This window comes from Columba livia, chromosome 10, assembly GCF_036013475.1.
Source record: "Columba livia isolate bColLiv1 breed racing homer chromosome 10, bColLiv1.pat.W.v2, whole genome shotgun sequence".
NCBI classification, from domain to species: domain Eukaryota; kingdom Metazoa; phylum Chordata; class Aves; order Columbiformes; family Columbidae; genus Columba; species Columba livia.
This window is the reverse complement of record NC_088611.1, coordinates 7,816,362-7,831,913: the sequence shown is the minus strand read 5'-3', so window position 1 is coordinate 7,831,913 and position 15,552 is coordinate 7,816,362. Positions and strand designations below refer to the sequence as shown.

Genomic DNA, 15,552 nt, shown 5'->3' with positions numbered 1-15,552 from the left:
GAGCAAAGGAAATGCACAACATTCCTCTTGTCAGGTGAATTTTAAAAAAATACATGTTGTCTTTCCTTTATCCCTGAAATAACCTTATGTTATCTGTACAGACAATGCCAGACTTCCCAAGGCTGAATGTGCACAAATCAAAACTGAATACATTTACATGCTTCCTAAGGATAAGCACACAGGATGGGCAGGCTTATCTCTCTTGAAAATGAATGAATGTGAAATTCAGAAATACTAGTATTGGTTCTAGTGAAACAGAGGTTTACGCCATAAACTGCCAGCATGCTTTTGAGGGCCACATAAAATTGTCTGGAATATACAGGTAAAATTCTGCTAATGATCTCTGTGGCTCCCTGGAATATTAAAAGAATTAGGGTTAACTGCTCCGGACTCTCAGAGTTCAAAATAAGTCCTTTTGAAAAAAGCTAGGATCACTGGAAATGAACTCTGGAGACAGATCAGTAATCAAAGATAACTAAGTGGTAAATCTTTACATTTCTCCTTATGAGTATGACAGATTTTTGGTGTGAAAGGGATTGGAAATACAGTGTCATGATGGACTTCGGAGGAAGCAACTTGCAACTGTTCTGCCAACTAAAACATGACCATCAAAAATTGGAAAAAGCAAAGGAAAATGCTGAGGAAAATCTCTTCTGCTCTAACAAGGTCTGACTTGCTAGACAGCACACTGTTTCTCTGAGCAATCCTAAGGCCACAATTTCACTTACTCCAATGTGAAAAGAAAGGCACTGGCTCCTCTAGCAAATAAATTTTTGATAGCAGGATGAAAACGACTTACCCGTGCAGCCTTGTATTAGATTTCACCGAAAGAAGACAAAGAAGAATTTAGGGTTTTATACTTTCAGAATTAGAGGAACACATTTCTATTTCACTGAGCCGTGTCATGAAAACCTGCCAGAAATGCCTGTAGTGTTTTCTGTGGAGACGAGCACTGGAGCTGAGCTGCACAGCTCCCTGCCCGGCCTCCTGCCACGGCCCCGCGCAACCCGGCGTGAGCAGAAACTGCAGAGCTTACAGCAGGCTGAAGAGTTCCCTGTAGTTCTCATCACCCTTTCCTTCAGATACCAGGCTGTCCAGCTTATCGATCAGCTCAGCTTCCACCTGGATGAAGAAGCGATTGGTTACAAATTAGCTGTTCATGTAGAAGACAAGAGCTCCGAACACTAGGAGGAACGGAAGAATATTTTATTTCTCATGCCCTGGGGCTGCCCACTTCTACGCGCAAATGATTTATTTCTCTGTGCCTCAGTTAAATGAACACACTCTTCTCATTTTTCAGTGAAACAGGAGCACTAAAAATAAATTATCCTTTTGCTTATCAGGGTCTAAACGAACATCCAAGGGGAGGTAACGCTGCTTCTTTTTCACAGGAATTTCTGAAGTTTATTCTCTTATCAAATAAATCACTCGGATGCACTCTCGGTCACCAGTGTCTCAGACAGACTATATCCTGTACCATAACAGAATATCTATGCAGAGAAACTAATTCCTGGTGTGACCACCGCTGGTCTGCTGTGATGGTTCTGCTGGTAGGTAACTGATTTCCAGTCATCATTACATTAGAAGATTATTTGTTCATTAAACCCATTTTTATCAAGCCTCTCAAGGATTATATGATACATTCTCTTTTCACACTTAGATTAAGAGCCCTGACATTATGCTTCTCTTTCCTTACAAAGTTTTTGAATATGCCTCCATTTCTCCCCCAGTCTAATATGTCCTATTATCAAGTTTGATATAAGATATTGCCATAAAATTGATTCAAGTGCAGAAATCAATGTATTTAACATTAAACAAAAAAAATTCATGTAGTCTTAGAAATCTTGTAGACAACATACTTTCAGACTAATTAAGACAGAGGTTCCTAAAGGCTGAAACTGTAGAAATACAGCTTGTTTTTATGTAAAGACAAGCACAGCTTGAGTTTGTGTTCTTCAGCTGGCAAATTGCAAAGGAAACAAAGATGAGAAGGAAAAGCAAATCACCCAGTGGCACACAAATAGCATTGGTGATCTTGCTTCTGAAATCATTACAGGGAGACCTGATTTAGTTCATGAATCACACTGCACTGTTAACCTGCGCTGCTGACAAAATAACCTTGTTAAAACAAGAGCTACTGAACAACATAAAAAAAGGGTGTGAAAATGAATATCCAGGATCATTGTTTTCTGACAACCCATTTAGTATTCAAAAAGTAAAGGGAATTTCAAAATTAAAAAAAAACCACCACCACAACAACAAAAAACAACAACAAAACCACCACCACCCCGAACAAAAACAAAACAAACCGACAAAAAACCCACAAAACAACACCAACAAAAGTACTTTCTCTTTGCTTGTGATCTACAATGACTTGACAGAAATCAGTAATGCATCTGTCCCACTGTCTCGCATTCTACTGGATGGAAAGTAACCTCCTCGTTCCAGGAGCTAATATTAATATGGTTAAACACATCTTGTACTATTTAACTAATTATTTTATGCTCACTAACACAGATGACTATTCTGTCTTTAATCTTGGAAAGCTACGACACATGCTTAATAAAACAATGTGGAAGTTTGCTCCACAGGTAATTTAAGAAATATTTTTGGTGCTCCAGTTTAGAATACATCAGTGAGTATAAAAGTTAAATGAAGATTACGAAGAGTCCATCTTGATACAGAAATTATAAACTGATCCAGAAACTTTAAGATGACTGTAGGTACTTATAAGTGTAAATGCCAGAGCAGGGACTCTTCTATTTTTATTCTAAAACAGCAAAAAGAGGACCATGATCAAATGCTACTGTAATGATAATAGTAGTAATAATAGTAGGGATAATAAGGGAATTGAGGAGGAAGGAAAACATAAGCTCCTGGTGGTACTTTACCACGCAGCCTTTAATAAGTCAGGTCATGGAAAAGGTCTGTTATTCTCCTGGAATGACAGATTAGATCTGGTATTTTAATGACTTTGTGGCTGATAAATCATCACATGAATTATGATAATTTAAATAAAAGCTTTTACTAATTCAGAGCGCTTATTTGCAGATACTTGCCACCAGTATTGCCCCAAACACAATGACAATGAAGGATTGTCATCTGAGGATCCAGTCCAAACCAATCCTTCATTAATATTTGCACTTCAGAGGTCTGTTTTGCAGCGGAAAATTTAAGCAATTCTCATATGACTATCTAGCTAGAAAATTGAAGACAGAGAAGCAACGATCATTGTTTTCACAGATACTGGCTAAATCTTTACATCTCCATTTTCGGTTCTCAATCTGACCCATTTAATGGTTGACTCATCATCTAAGTGAAGCCAGTGGGAGCAGTGAGAGCCCAGCACTCACAAAATTATTTTCTCCTCCTCATCTCCTATGTGATAAGCACATCGCTCCTCTTCCCTATGTTCATGGGAAATGTAGCTTGATGTAAGGTACACCGTTTAAATAATTTCAGGAATCTTGTAATAGTTTTGTGAATTATGCTTTACATTTCCTATTTTTATATATTTGCATGATATCATCTTCTTCACAATCAGAAATGGATCAACAGATACAAACTCCTTGCTCCCAGGTGGGTGTTGCAGACAGATGGAACTAGAAAAAGATTGCTGCAAATGCTTGGGAAGCGACTTCACCTGTTTGAAGTTGCCGTTCTTTCTCTGCTCCCAGTCCATCATGTCATGGAAGATTGGGATCATGATATTCCGGACTTCTGGTTGCGGAACAAGTGTAACACCAAGAAAGGGGCCAATCATTCCCGGAATAAAGTGAATCTTATGCTCACCTGTACAACACAAAGCAACTGTAATTAAATAAAAGCCTTCATTATCTGTCACTGAGAAAATGGGCAACCCCTGCAATAATGACGTATATGAAGTAGCAGGCGTGAGCATTAGAAAAGCAAACACATTAATTTCCTGAAAGGACTGGAAAAACAGTATTTGCTTCACATCATTCCTTGCCAAGTCTCTGGGAGAGTTTTTAATTTCACTGTGAAAGCCTCCAGCAAAAATTGTCAGTGTATTTTACTTGCAAAAGAATTCAAACTGTCAAAAATAACCAAACTAAAACATAGTAACTGGAGGGAAAAGAGTCCAAAGATACTTCTAATTTAGGAAGAAAAACATTTTGAAAGGGCTGGTGGGAACAGTGGTATTTAATATAACATACTGAGATTTCAAAGAACTACAGAGATCTTCATCCTCCTGCTCTGAAACTCACAATTCGTAACTGACCTTGGCTTAGCACCACATCACGTCACTTCTCGGCAACAGAGACCCAAGGCGCTTTGCTAACAACCTCTTCTGTGCCGTGCTCACTGTGCAGTCGCAGAGGATAAATCGAAGTAGCCATATTTGGAACAACACTCAGTGATAAATATCTGTATCTACGTATCTAAAATGGGCTTCTCACTTCTTATTTGGATTTGTCTAGCATCATTTTCTGGTTATTTGATCTCTGATCTATTGGAGAGCCTCCTATTCTCCACACAGATGCTTAGAAACTGTGATCAAGTCTGGCTGTATCATCTTAGTTGTGCAAGACAGGTCAGGCTTATTCAGTATTTTATGATAAGGCGAACTATTCTGGAATCAAGTGCACGTATGAAAAAACTGTAACAGTAATATCATCCTTCTTTTCTTACTCAAGATTCTTGCATATTTTCTCAAAGATTATGGTATCCTTTTTACTCATGGCATTTTACAGGTAGCTCCCATTCAGCTGATTATCAGCAAGATACGTTTGTAGTCTTTGTTTTCTTGAATAGCACTCCTACACATATTCCTCCATATAAAATGTTCATATTTGGCTTTTTTAATATATTGCTTGCAGCCACATTGTCAAGTTATCCAATTTGATTTGTATCATTCCTTTGCCATCTCAGTAATTTAGCTGTTCTCAGAACCTTTTATCATTGGTGATCTCTATCAGCCAACATGTTTTATTTTCCTCTAGAATAGTACATTCTTCTCTGTTCCCAAACATGTCCATACTGATGGAGACAGTATCCTGGCCTAGCTGGACTTGCTCTGATGCAGTACAGATGTTATTTGGTTCTTTTATTAATCTAATCCTGCACTACCTAAACCGGACTGCTGCGGCACACTTCTATAAAAGCACAAGTCCTAGATGAAAATTCTCTACCTTTTGAGACCTGTGGCAAGATATATTTTTCGGTATCATGTAACATGTCTTATTTCTTAATCACAAAATACAGGGAAAGGTCAAATAAATTATAGAAGCTGAAATTTTATCACAATCATTGCATTATTGTGCACAGGGCTTTTGTGGGTTTTGGTTTGGTTTATCTGTTGTTTTGGTTTGCCCTTTTATTTTTTCTTTTTAAAGCAGTGCTGTAGGATTTTCTATGTGTACTACATACCTGAAGAAGACACCAAAAAAGCAGCTTTGCTATTTGCCACTTCTGGGCTTTATTATCAAACACACGTAGTTATAACTTTGAATCATGACAACTTTGGCTTTTCAATCATCTATAAATCGATAAAGTTTATTATAGCTTTGAAAATTTAAATTTCTGCTTTACAGCCATGGATCAGACAGAAGTCAGAATAACAGTATATCACCATATGAACTGACTTCAGCACAGCTGAAGGGATTAGAAAAAGCTGATTTTATATCTGCAAATACATAAAAACTGTCACTGATGTGTCAAAACAACCCAAACCTGCCACTGTCACATTTGAGAAGAAAGTGTTCAAATTCATAGGAATGTATTATTTCAAATACAAAAGTATGCTGAGAGTGCAGAAAAGGGTTTCCAGTGGGAGAAAAGAAGTGCCTCCTGGCTTTACAACTCTTAAGAGAGAATAAATATTCCATGATGCTACAAAAAGTAACAACAAAAAAAAAATCCAGCAGAACTCCAGGGTTAACTTTGGTTTTGGTTGTTAGGACAGAGAAGGAAGAGACGTACCCAGGTTCTGCCACATGCTGAAGAGCTCGTACGCCATCATCACTCTCATATCACCATATCTGAAAGAGGAGAGAGACAACTGCCTAATGAACAAAAACGGGCAAGGGGTGATGTTAAAAAAAAATTAATAATCAAAGTCACATTTAAGTCAACAAAAGAATATCAAAAAAACTCAACTAATCACTGATCATTGTATTAGGAGGTCTACTTATTTCCCAAGCATTTCAACATCATGACTTCCATAATAAATCACAAGGACTTGTGGTAGAAAAGGAATTCTCATTTTGGGAACCCAACAAAACATGTTCTTACTTATCTAGAATCTTCTTCCTCTTAGCTGGTGTGGCATTTTCTAGTTGGAGACTTGGTTGGTTTATAAACAAAACCGCCAGGCTGAAGTAAGAGTTCCACACCTATGACACAGGAAGCAAGTTTTATAACATTCTACTCCAAGGAGTAAGTTTTAAACAAGTGTAGGAAGATATATGGTCCTTTATACGTAGAATCAGACTGTTCCTTTTTGTAATCAAGATTTAACTTAATCAATATGTATCTTAACTATTGAGATTCCAAACTCTTACAGGTACCAATGGATTATTTAAAAGGTGGTAGGAACTAAAACTAAACCCCTCAAGAGGGTAATGCCATTACGTTTTCCTCTTAGCACCAGAGTTCAAAAATTAATAAAGCTTGGTGAGTCCAGCAAATTTTAAAGTGTTCTTTTTCTCTAGGTTAAACAGATTTTATCCCTCAAAAAAAAAAACAAAACAGAGATTACATTATATCACAAATAAGAGCCCTTTAATTCAGTGTGTTTTCCCAAATAAATGAGGCATTTGCCATCATGCTGTGTGCACATATCTAGCAGCTTTTCCTTAGTAACACTGAACCTGTTGCCCATTTTCAACTACATCAGATACAGGGAAAACACTCTCGAAGATACTGCATTCTGCTTTGTTTGAGTCAGTAGCCAGAAAAAGAGCCTCTGTGAGAGGAAGATTTTGAGTGCCCCAGCTTCAGGAGAAGCATTGCTCAAATTTATGTTTTATTAGACGTGAATCTGTTCAACAGCAGCTTCAAAAGGAAGATACTTGTTTACTTTATGAGGGGCTTAATTTTCTGTGTTTCTGTTCTGCTTCCCCTCAATTCCACAGCAGATTCAAATTCCTGTCTTTTATGAGTTAGATCATCTGGAGCTCTACGGCCTCTAGATGGAGGCAGGGAGGACACATCTCAGAGTCACCATCCCTGGAGGGGATGAGGGGGTGAGGGGATGAGGGGATGATGAGCAGATGAGCTTCTTAGGGACATGGTTTAGTGCCAGGGTTGGGTTAACAGCTGGACTCGACGATCTCGAGGGTCTCTTCCAACTACAAAATGTTTCTATGATTCTGTGATTCTATCTTCCTTATAGATACTCAGACAAACACTGCAAATATAACCAGCTTCTGTGGAGAACAGCTCTTGTTCCTTTGTTACTGCTAGTTTAAAAAGATGAAACATTTTATCAGTATCAGTTCTTACTTTAAAATCAAAGTCCGTTTCCGTGAAATTCTTATGCAGTGCAGAAGACAGGTACTGAACTGTTGTAACTATGATACTGCAGTCAAAACCAAAACAAAAAGAAAAAAAAAAAGAAGAAAAAAAGAACATTTGAATCTGGAATATAACATATTACAGTGGTTTGTGGTGCTGAAGTTACTTTAGGTACAGAGACAGGCATTCTTCATGTAGTCACTACTAGATTTGCACAGAAGTCTTTCTATGTTTTAATAAACGTTCGTTCTAAGGGATACAAGATTAAGAATTTTCATCATTATTGTAAATTTTGGAATTTACACCGTAGCATTTAAAATCACGTCTATTTTGCATGGCTGGACCATATTATCTCCAGTGAAATGCAAGAACACACTCACGTTTCTCCTATTTAAAGCAGAAATACTTTTTCCAGAGAAGAACAACTCAAAACCTTTGAGGTCTTTTCAGTCTTGGCTATGCAATCGTCCTTTACCTGGCTCACACTTCAACTCAACATATTTGTATTTTGCCAGTTCTGGATTCTCTGGTATTTTTTTTGTAGATGGCTAAGTACACTTTAGTGAAAGGCAATCAAGGCATGTGATAAATTCAGGAATTAAGAAACAGCATGTAGATAGTATCAAAAGAAACAGCACATTTCAGCTTCACATGAAAGCAACACTTGTAGTAACACATACCTATCAGTCTAAGGTTTATGGCAAAATTGTGCCAAAGTAACCTACAGCATCTGAGGTAGCTACTCTTTCCATGTGGATTTTTGTTGTCTTACAGATTTTCATTTAATCTTCATGCTTGAAATACTGAAATCCACTTCTTTCACTTGTCATGAGCACGGTGAACTCACAGAGCACACAGCTCGGCGGAGCACTTGGTGTCATCACTAGGGTCTGCTCCTTCTTTTCTAAAATAACTGAGTCCTTCTAGGCAGGTAAAGGAGTGAATGTCAGACATTTACTGTAGTGACTTACTGAGAAGGGGGGTAAGAGGCCTGCCTGTTACTAGCACTTGGTGTGGTGGCTGTTCCTTGCCATGTGTTATCTCAGCTGCTCTAACACTTATCCTCTGCGCAGCTACTTCAGCTTTGGGGTTTAACTTCTAACTCTTTGACACCTGTGCAGGCTGGTATAGTTTAAGAAACAGAACAAATACAGAAGTCTCAGTTCGGTCCAGAGTGTTAAAGTAACTGCAGAATGAGGATGAGCACTCCAGAATTCCTGTTGATCACCACACCTCAGTCTGACGAAACACACTGCATCATAAGCTTTAACTACCCAGCTGAGGGGAAAAGAATTCTGATAGAGAATGTCAGCAGTTTGTACCTGCTGCTCTACTTACTTGCTGGTAAGCAACCTCATCACCATCCAGTCTCGAGGAAAGACACCCATTTTCATCAGGTTCCGAAATACACAGAAAATCTTGAGGAGGAACTCCTGTCACATAGGGAAAAAAATTAAATATCATGAGCAGCTGCAGTTTAATCTATTTTCTTGAGTATAAGACAGACAGATAAGCCAAGTGTGTTCCAGCTCAGCTTTGTGTCACTAGGCCATTCCCCTGAAAACGTGGAAACGATACGCATTGGGATATGGTCCTTTTAATTTTTCATGCATCTAATATGTACTAAACAAGTTGCAGCTGTCTTTTAAATCTTAACTTCTACAGTGAGATAAAAACTTCCTTATGTGTGTAATTGTATATGACTTCTCATATTATAATCTAGAGTTCCGGTGTCAATTCGCAGCTATTTTCAAATATACTGGAATCATAATAATTTATTTATGCATTCAATTAATTAATGTATCTTTCCAAATTCCTTTGCACTTATGTCACAAATTCATCAAACCCCGCCCCCCCAAACCCCATAAACCTCCTCCATACACTTTTAAAAATAGTAACAGAGAACTGCATTCCAGGCAACGTGCAGCAGAACAGATCTCTTCAAGAGAATCAGCTCAATATTTGCTTTCAAAAATTTCCCCAGACTTGAAGGCATTTGTTTTTAGATTACCTGCACCTCTACATCTGTAAAGAACAACAGTGAGGGTAACGCATGCCAAACTGTTGGCCGTGCAAACTATGATTTTATTGTTTTGTTTTTCTTCGACACAAAATGAAGAGAGCACAGAAAGTGGCTGTGCAAGGTTTCTTCAGAACTGTCCTGCCATTGTGCATTTATTTGGGGGGGGATGGGGAAACATTAATATCTTGGTGTAACTGAGCTAAGAGTAAAGCATCAGAAGCTCCTGGACCTTTGGCTTCATTTTTGCCATGATGCAACAGTGGTAAGTAAACATAATGCCTTTCTATCCAAGAAGAAGTACTGGAAATATTATTACAGCAAAATTTGGAAGGAAAAAAATAAGTAATATATGTTATTGCTTATTATGATAGTCAGAAAAAAATTTGGTATAAAAATCTTCAGGCTCTATGATACTCCTGAACATACCCTTAGATTGTCAGAGATCTAAGAGTGTCTGTTCTCATGGGTCTAAAGACAAATTTCCATTCAATGACAAACCTTTTCACTGGTCTGACATAACAACTATAGTTTAGGTAGCTTTTAAAAATATATGTTAAAATTTAATATGGATTAATTTACCAAATAATTTTCCCATGAGCAATTCAAGTTACGTGAAAGGTAGTAATCTCAGATAACTATTAATGTGAGATGCACTGAACCCTGCAACCTCGAAGTAAGAATTCTATCATCCTAAATTTATCTCCTTGATTTATTCAACCTCTCTGTATGCACATGAAATATTTAGAAGCTGAAAGCCTCTTCAGAGAGAATTTCTCACTGTTTCTCCACTTCATTTGTTAAGGCAACATAAGTTCCTGCCACATTACATTCTCCATATTGTTCATGGTTTATTGAGTGGCAGGCTAATCAAAAGCATTTAATATAAAATCTCATATTTATGAAATTATTCTGCCTTTTAAACAGACTGCTGTCAGAGATACTCCTCTCTCCTGTGGAAGCTGAGATAAAATGTCCGTTTCTGCTGTTTTGATATGTGCAATTTCAAAATGTCAGTGGCAAAAGAGCCACCAGAGAGGTCTGTACCCCTCGCCAACCACTTCTGTTCATGAATAGCCTTAATTTAAGTTCACGTTCACTAATTTGGGAAGCATGCATCAAGTGGAGTAGCAAGGTTTCTGCTTTCCCAAAAAAAAGAAAAGATTTTATCAGCTAGAGACATCTGTATCCCCAAAAAGGCTCGAAATTATGTTTTGGCGTAAAATCAACACTCTTCATAAGTAAGCTCCAGTGCATATTGAACATCCAGCAAAATACTATAGAACAGCTGACTTTATATTCACGGGAATCAAAAAACCTGTTCCTCTTTACTGTGTTCTCTATGGTACAATATCATTTTCTGTCTAATAACATCTATCTTGCCACTTTATTTGCTGTTATAAAGATAATTCTTTCACTGTGGTCTTAAATGTTTTGTAACGCAACACCTATTATTATAAAGGTGAAAGGAAGGTCCATGAATAGAGTGCGAGTGAATGGGAACGAATAGCAGAGCAAGTAATGCCGGAGAGACTCCCATCTGCTCTCTCATTCTACAAACATGATGTTCTGTTGTACCTTGAGTTCATCCTTGCTTTGGAAGTTGTCCAGTAAGTGCTGGAAATGGGTGTCTGACATCTGCCGAAGCAGAGATAAAAGGCAGGAGACATATTCTCCCTGTTGACCAAATGAGAGATTACTTCATTCAGGCAATCTGAATTTTCATAAATATAAAACTCAACCTGGGGTAAGGTATAAAGGGAGGGGTCTGAAATGGCCCCAATGCCTATGAGAGGAAAGCTGACATGCACAGAGATTAAAAATACTGCATGTTAACTCTTCTTAAATTACTGTTAATACACAGGAATACACCTCTTGGAGGTTCTTCCACAGATGCAGTTTTAAAGGTCTTTTTACCAATGTCGTTGTCTAAACAAAAATAATTTAAATTAATACAGACATTAATGAATCTCCCTCCACGCATGCAGTTTTTGACAGTCACCTTTTTCAGTTACTTAATATACTGTGTCTATCAAAGGTGTGACTGCAGCTCATGCAGACATACCAGGAATTATTTAAACTCATTGGCTCAGACACTCCAAACAGCAGAGTGCTGACAGCACGGGATCAGTATGAGCCACAAAACGTGTCTGGAATCTTGTAAATATTTGGCTTATTAGCGTTCACCAAGTTATATTCTGTCAGAGCTACAGTACTAAGAGGATAGCAGTAAGATATTCTGAATATAGTTTGGGTAAGTCCTACATGAGCTACAATTACGTTTCTGGCCTGCAAAGCAGATGCACCCTAACCAGTTACCACAGTATCCCAAAGTGGTTTCCAAAGATGAGCTCCCCCATTTTACATATCTGAAAGCAAAGCACAGAGAAGTTAAGCAATCTGTCCAAGATAACGAGCGAGGCAGTGCCAAGAATGCAGAGTATGTCTTCTGACTGCCAGTCCCTTGCGCAACACTATCTTTTTCTGTGACAGCAAGCAACTAATTTGGAAAACATACAAGCTACTTTCTAAGTAGTATCTAATAAGATTCCATATATCACAAACACAAGGGATTTTATGCCTCAGGCTGTCCACTACCTTTTTTTATTTTTCCTAATTGGCTGAAGCATCTTCCCAGATGCTTTGACATAGTTTGTTCCAATAAACTTTACAGGGCTGAACTTCATTAGGAAAAAAGGTGTGCTCTTAGGTGTGACATGGCATGTAACAAATAACAGTAAGTCAAACGGTACAAGTAAAAGGAAATCGAGATGCTACAGGACATCTGCAAGCTAGTGCCTTTCTTGTTTTGTATCAAAGTACACGTCTGAAAACTACTACATGCCTTGTTCTTTATTAGGATTCCACCACTGGTCAGTTACTTTATCTGAGCGACCATGGAAAGGTCCAATCTTTCCTCTTGTGTGAAGTGTACCTTAGCGTACATCTGCCCCCAACAGTTTCTTGAGGTTTCAGCTATTTGATAAAAAAGCAAGTCTAAAAAAAGGGATATTCTGAACAACAGCTTAACATTGTCCATTGTGTAAAAGCTGCATTAGAGACTCTTGACAAGCAAAAATAGACTAAAATAGGCTAGAATAGAATAGGGCAACAAATCCAGAAAAGAAGAAAGCTAAACAGCAAAACTCCATTATTTTTCTCCTCTTCCATTGCATGTCAAGGAAAAAATTTCTTCCCTTAGGCTTATGCTGGCAGTCTGGACAAAGTGGTGGCTTTTCTCTCTTCTCCCACCAAGCTCAACAGCTCACTTGACTTAGGATATGTAAATTTCTTTTTCAAAATCATGTTGTGTTTCATTTGCATGAAATCATCAGTGGACCTGGGCAGAAGCTCTACAGGGTGTTAAGTAAAGGGACGTGTCTACTGAGCATTATAGTATTCTCAGTCTACTCTCAGAGCCTGACACTCTTAGAGCCCTGGGTGATACCTATTTAGGGGTGAAGCCCTAGGCAGCTGCCCAGCCAGCATGTGCCCCCAGTTCTAACCAATAACTCTCAATCACAACTGCAAAGACAAACAAGAAAATAACCTCGAAATCCACAAAAGCTTCCTGCAGACCTCTCTACTGCACGGAGGAAGGAATGGATTTGTGGCTTATTAAGGGAAAAAGACAAAGCCCTGGGCGTTCATGCAGCAGAGATGATAATGAGGTGCCGTTGGTGGTGAGGGACTGAACCAAAGGTTAAAGAAGCAGGAAATAGAAACTGATTGTTAGTTACTAACAGTGATTTCTGCTGTGCACTGCGGGCAACGCTGCCCTCTTACCGCCTCCTGAGACTGCGATTTACTCATGATTGTAAGCAGAGTTTGTAAAAGCACATCTAGGAGGCTCTCCACCATCATCTCAACCTCCTCCACGACATCTCCCTCCTACAGAGTGGTGAGCAAACAGACAGTTAGAAACCGGAAAGAACAGAATTGGCAAAGACAATTTTGCTGAGTCAGCCATGCCACAAACACTTGTTTTGCTAGAGTGCTCCAGAATGCAGGTTCAGAGAAGTACAGTCAAATTCATTGTCGGTACCAGATACTGTTGTGATGCCAGCATGGGTGTTACCTGCTCAACCTCTGACGGACACATTCAGAGTCACAGCCATAAAGGTAAATCTATAATTAAAGGTCTGCATACACTCTAGAACACAATGGGATCAAATTATGTTCAGGAACTGCTTTTGATGGCAGCATTATTTTGGCTTATTACCACGATACCTTTCATCTCATTCCTTTCACACAAAATCGCAACTTGTAACTGGAAATACTCACTGGTATGGATTATATTTAGCACCACAAGCTTCCTCCTTTAGAGTCAGGTAGGGAAAATTCACCACCCTCTGTGAGCATTACTTTAAATGATGAAGTTACCATTTGAGATCAGTGTTTTGATCACCCAAGCTGGGCATTTAAACTCAGCAGCAGTTTCCAGAAGTAAGTGTGATTTCACTGATTGGATAATTTTAGAGTATTCTCTTAACATGAATCACAAGGTGCTAGTTACTGTCTCTTGCAGAAGTGCAAGTCCTAGAGCTGTGTAGAGCTTTTGAACTCTATTGACATCAAAGTTCTGGGCTCAGATGAAGAAAATTAAACAGTGTCAAACCTGGTAAACGCGTATGCTTTTCTACCCTCCTAACAGCGAGAGGAGTGTGTGATCAGAATGCTCTGAATCACACACACAAGCGCAGACCCTCATTTCAGATGCTCTCCTGCTGACAGAAAGTTAGTAGAATTTTGTTTTTAAAAGGGTTTTCAAAAACCCTGTATTAACCTATAAAAATTCCTCAGTCTTCATTTTACTAAATCAGCAGTTCAATTAAGAAAAAAAAAAAAAATAAAATCAAGCAGCAGATTACCAAAGAGCTGGTCTTGATAATGGAGAAGATACTACTGAGGATCCCAGAGCAGATAAGTAGCTCCTTCTGCTGTCGTAGGTGAAGGTGAATGTGGTGAAGTACCACAGGTAGCAGGATGCGCCGGGACTCTGAAAGAAGGAAAATCAGATCACAGTTCTTCCAAAAGAGACTTAGATTTGATTTGTACATATTTTTAACAATGTTTAGTTAGTACAATTTATCCATGATGTATTTATAAACATTTTTTACCATAGGGAAGTTTACAAAGTACCCGTGGTGAATATATGTAACAATGGTGCCACCGAGATAAATAATTACCAAGATTCTTGGCATTCAGCAATGAATTGTAATGTACCGTGTTCCTGCTCTTAGTCAGGGGCAAGACTTCACCTGAGCTATCACTGTCTTACCGGAGAAAGAGAACAGGCGGCTGTCAACAGTGCGTGCAATAGACTGTAACTTGACAACATCCATCGACTGCCCGATGTGGACTGTGCTGGGCATGCTGCCCAGGGTGCCCCGCACGAACTCCGCGACCTCCTGCACAGTGAACATCTGCAGCAGCTCATCAAAGATCGCGGGGAAGGAGTTCAGCAAAGCAGCCTGAAAAATGGAAATGAAGAAAATTAAAATTTTGAAGTCTGTAGCTGCAGCTAAATACAGCAAAATGGAAACAACGCTAAACCTGAGATAAGGATATACAAAACACTTCTGAATAGTGCACTGTGGCTGGTGCTAATGTTTTGCAATAACTAAAGGTCAGAGTGAACAAATCACATGTAGTATTATAAAAAAGGTTCTGTTGCAACACTAAGTCGTCTTATAAGTTGAGCCCACAGACACTGTAGAGCTTCAAAAGGCTGTATTTTAGGATGCAGCTTATGAAACAGAAAAAAAACAGAGAACAGAGAAGGGCTCATTTTTATTGATTTACTTTTTTCAATAAATACAAAACCTGCTTCTGATTAGAGTTCCATACCAATTTTTAGTACTGAGCAACTACATAAGACAGTTAAAACTCCTCAGAAAATAATCTGAAGTAATGAATGTGTTGAATGACCCTGAACAATAGCACTGTCATGTGAATTGCAGTATTTCTGCAGCAGGGTGGGCTGTGACTTCATGTGAAGGAGGCATCACATCATGCAAGTAAGTGTGCACGTGATTCTTGCAATAATGGAT

General features: G+C 38.6%; 1 protein-coding gene across 28 annotated transcripts in view; it reads right to left on the bottom strand.

Moving 5' to 3' along the window:
• DOCK3 (dedicator of cytokinesis 3) overlaps nt 1-15,552 on the bottom strand; it is a 197,761-nt gene that overhangs the window by 38,900 nt on the left and 143,309 nt on the right. For 25 of the 28 annotated variants that reach the window (XM_065075190.1, XM_065075201.1, XM_065075191.1 and 22 more), the window contains 10 exons: nt 14,781-14,973; nt 14,371-14,498; nt 13,244-13,390; nt 11,078-11,176; nt 8,818-8,912; nt 7,468-7,543; nt 6,256-6,356; nt 5,944-6,002; nt 3,644-3,792; nt 1,037-1,122 (listed from right to left, as the gene is read on the bottom strand). In XM_065075190.1, the coding sequence (XP_064931262.1) occupies nt 1,037-1,122; nt 3,644-3,792; nt 5,944-6,002; nt 6,256-6,356; nt 7,468-7,543; nt 8,818-8,912; nt 11,078-11,176; nt 13,244-13,390; nt 14,371-14,498; nt 14,781-14,973 (1,133 nt within the window). The remainder of the gene's footprint in view (nt 1-1,036; nt 1,123-3,643; nt 3,793-5,943; nt 6,003-6,255; nt 6,357-7,467; nt 7,544-8,817; nt 8,913-11,077; nt 11,177-13,243; nt 13,391-14,370; nt 14,499-14,780; nt 14,974-15,552) is intronic. The other 3 variants (XM_065075193.1, XM_065075203.1, XM_065075205.1) reach the window with 2 other exon arrangements.